Source organism: Penaeus chinensis, chromosome 31, assembly GCF_019202785.1.
Source record: "Penaeus chinensis breed Huanghai No. 1 chromosome 31, ASM1920278v2, whole genome shotgun sequence".
Taxonomy (NCBI): Eukaryota; Metazoa; Arthropoda; class Malacostraca; order Decapoda; family Penaeidae; genus Penaeus; species Penaeus chinensis.
Window position 1 is genome coordinate 33540906 of NC_061849.1, and position 2500 is coordinate 33543405.

At 42.9% G+C, this 2500-nt stretch overlaps 1 protein-coding gene across 1 annotated transcript in view; it reads left to right on the forward strand.

Moving 5' to 3' along the window:
• Positions 1–2500, forward strand: part of LOC125041832 (probable low-specificity L-threonine aldolase 2) — an 8903-nt gene that overhangs the window by 1373 nt on the left and 5030 nt on the right. Inside the window, exons 2-4 of the mRNA XM_047637168.1 lie at positions 183–309; positions 1272–1355; positions 1937–2025. Of these exons, the coding sequence (XP_047493124.1) occupies positions 183–309; positions 1272–1355; positions 1937–2025 (300 nt within the window). The remainder of the gene's footprint in view (positions 1–182; positions 310–1271; positions 1356–1936; positions 2026–2500) is intronic.

The window sequence follows — 2500 nt, forward strand, 5'->3', positions numbered from 1 at the left end:
CACCCATGACTTTTCTTTCCCCCTCTCCCTCTCCCTCTTAATCCCTTTCTCTCTATCCCTCCCCTCTCCCTCTTTCTCTCCCTTCCCTCTCCTTCTTCCGTCCCTCTCCTCCCTCCTCTGTCTTGCCTTTCCTTTGTCTCGAGATCCACACGCACACTCAAAAGTCCTGCCACGTCCTGCAGGAAAGCGGAGCCCGCGTCGTGGACCTGCGAAGCGACACTCTGACGCAGCCTTCCCCGGCCATGAAGGCGGCGATGATGGCGGCGCCTCTCGGGGACGACGTGTTCGGCGAGGACCCGACCGTCATCGGTGAGTCCTCCTCCGAGTCGGCGCGTCCGTGTGGAGGGTCCTGAGGACGACTACGGGAGGAAATGGGGCGGGAATCCTAAATCTGGGGGCGTCTTGGTGCCGGGCAGAAGGAAAAATAATTGAATATACATTGTCTTTATAATTTATGATTATGATATATATAATTTATATTATCTTTATTATTCCGAACCCCGGGGCATCTGGGTGGTTGGGCTGAAGAAAAAAATATAGAATATATATTCCCTTTATAATCTAGTAATGTCAGAGCGGAAGGTAAGTGTTTTACTGACCCGAAGTGGACAGAGGTTTCCACGAGGCGAGGGAGCCTCCGATAACCTATTGTTGTTGTTGTTTTTTATCGATTTGATTAATTTAAGGGGTTTTAATGACTCAGGATTATGTTATCTTTATTTATGAGAACCAGGTGTGCTTTAGTTGTTTCTCATCAAGTTAGGACGACCTATAGCTCATGGAAGCTATTCTAGATAGAAGCGCCACCCGTGACCCTATTCTTTATATTTCTGCACCTATAGCCATAAATTAGGAATCTGAAATTAATTTAAATGTAGTTCTGAATTAACGTTATATATATACGTAAATCAGAATGTAGCAGTATAAATTCGTGCTATATATTCGTTTCTAATAATTTTAAGAACGATGTAATGTACTTATTTAATAGTGTGAATATCACATCACTCTCAGTGCATCAGTATTGATTTTTTTTCTGTATAGATATAATTAGTTAATTAGTATTTGAATAGTACATTTATCTTTCTCTATTTGCATATGATTAATTAATTTATAGTTGCATAGTACATTAATATCTCTCTTTTTACACCCGTATTTAAACCGTCATACATAGTTTTCTTCGTCCTATAATGATCATATTTCCTAATGTGTTGTATTTCATTCCCTTCCCTTTATTATCCTTCTTCACGTTTCTCTCTCTCTCTTTCTTCCAGCCCTGCAGGAGAAAGTGGCGAAGTTGCTTGAGAAAGAGGCTGCTCTGTTCGTCCCGACGGGCACGATGGGGAACCTTATCTGCGGTGAGCTAGTATCTTATCATCAGGAGATTCTTGATCTTATTCTGAAGTGCTAAGAAGAAGTTAATGAAGATAAAGGGATTACCACACACGCACACGCACACGCACACACACACACACACACACACACACACACACACACACACACACACACACACACACACACACACACACACACACACACACACACACACACACACACACACACACACACACACACACACACACACATATATATAGCGAGACAAACAGACAGACACACAGACAGATTAAACAAACAGAAAACCACCAGTCACAGCACGACATAATGCGGGTACCATTTACTCACGTTCTTCCCTCGTGAGATTATAATAGGGGTTCCGGACAACGGTCTTTCACGGCCATATCCCTTACACCAAAATATTATTGTTATTATTACCATTATTACTACTATTACTTGTATTACTATTGTTACTATTCTTACGAGCCGGAAAATACTATCTCGTGATTTCGGCCCTCTCCCATTTTAGTTTGATAATACATTGTATTTGAAATGTGAATTCAAGAAAATGAAACAAGGGAGTGACACTTCATCAATTTTTCAGTTTTTAATCACTGCCGGAACCGTGGTAGCGAAGTTTTGCTCGGCAACCTGAGTCACATTCACGTCTGGGAACAAGGAGGCATATCCCAGGTAATTTCATCCAGTCTATTACAGACAAGCCATTTGCTATATCACGTATAAGTCACTGTCTTACTGTATGACAGATAAGTCACATTGCAGTATGTGATTTTTTTGCGAGTGAGAGAGAGAGAGAGAGAGAGAGAGAGAGAGAGAGAGAGAGAGAGAGAGAGAGAGAGAGAGAGAGAGAGGGGGGGGGGGGGGGAGGAGAGAGAGAGGCAGACAGGGGCAGACGGACAGACAGACAGACAGACAGACAGACAGACAGACAGACAGACAGACAGACAGACAGACAGACAGACAGACAGACAGACAGACAGACAGACAGACAGACAGACAGACAGAGACAGAGACAGAGAGAAACAGACACAGACGCAGACGCAGACAGACAGACAGAGAACCAGATAGAAAGAGAGACAGACAAACGGACAGACAGACAAAGTTGACTTGATTTTCCTTGATAGTTTATTTACAAAACAACTTGTAT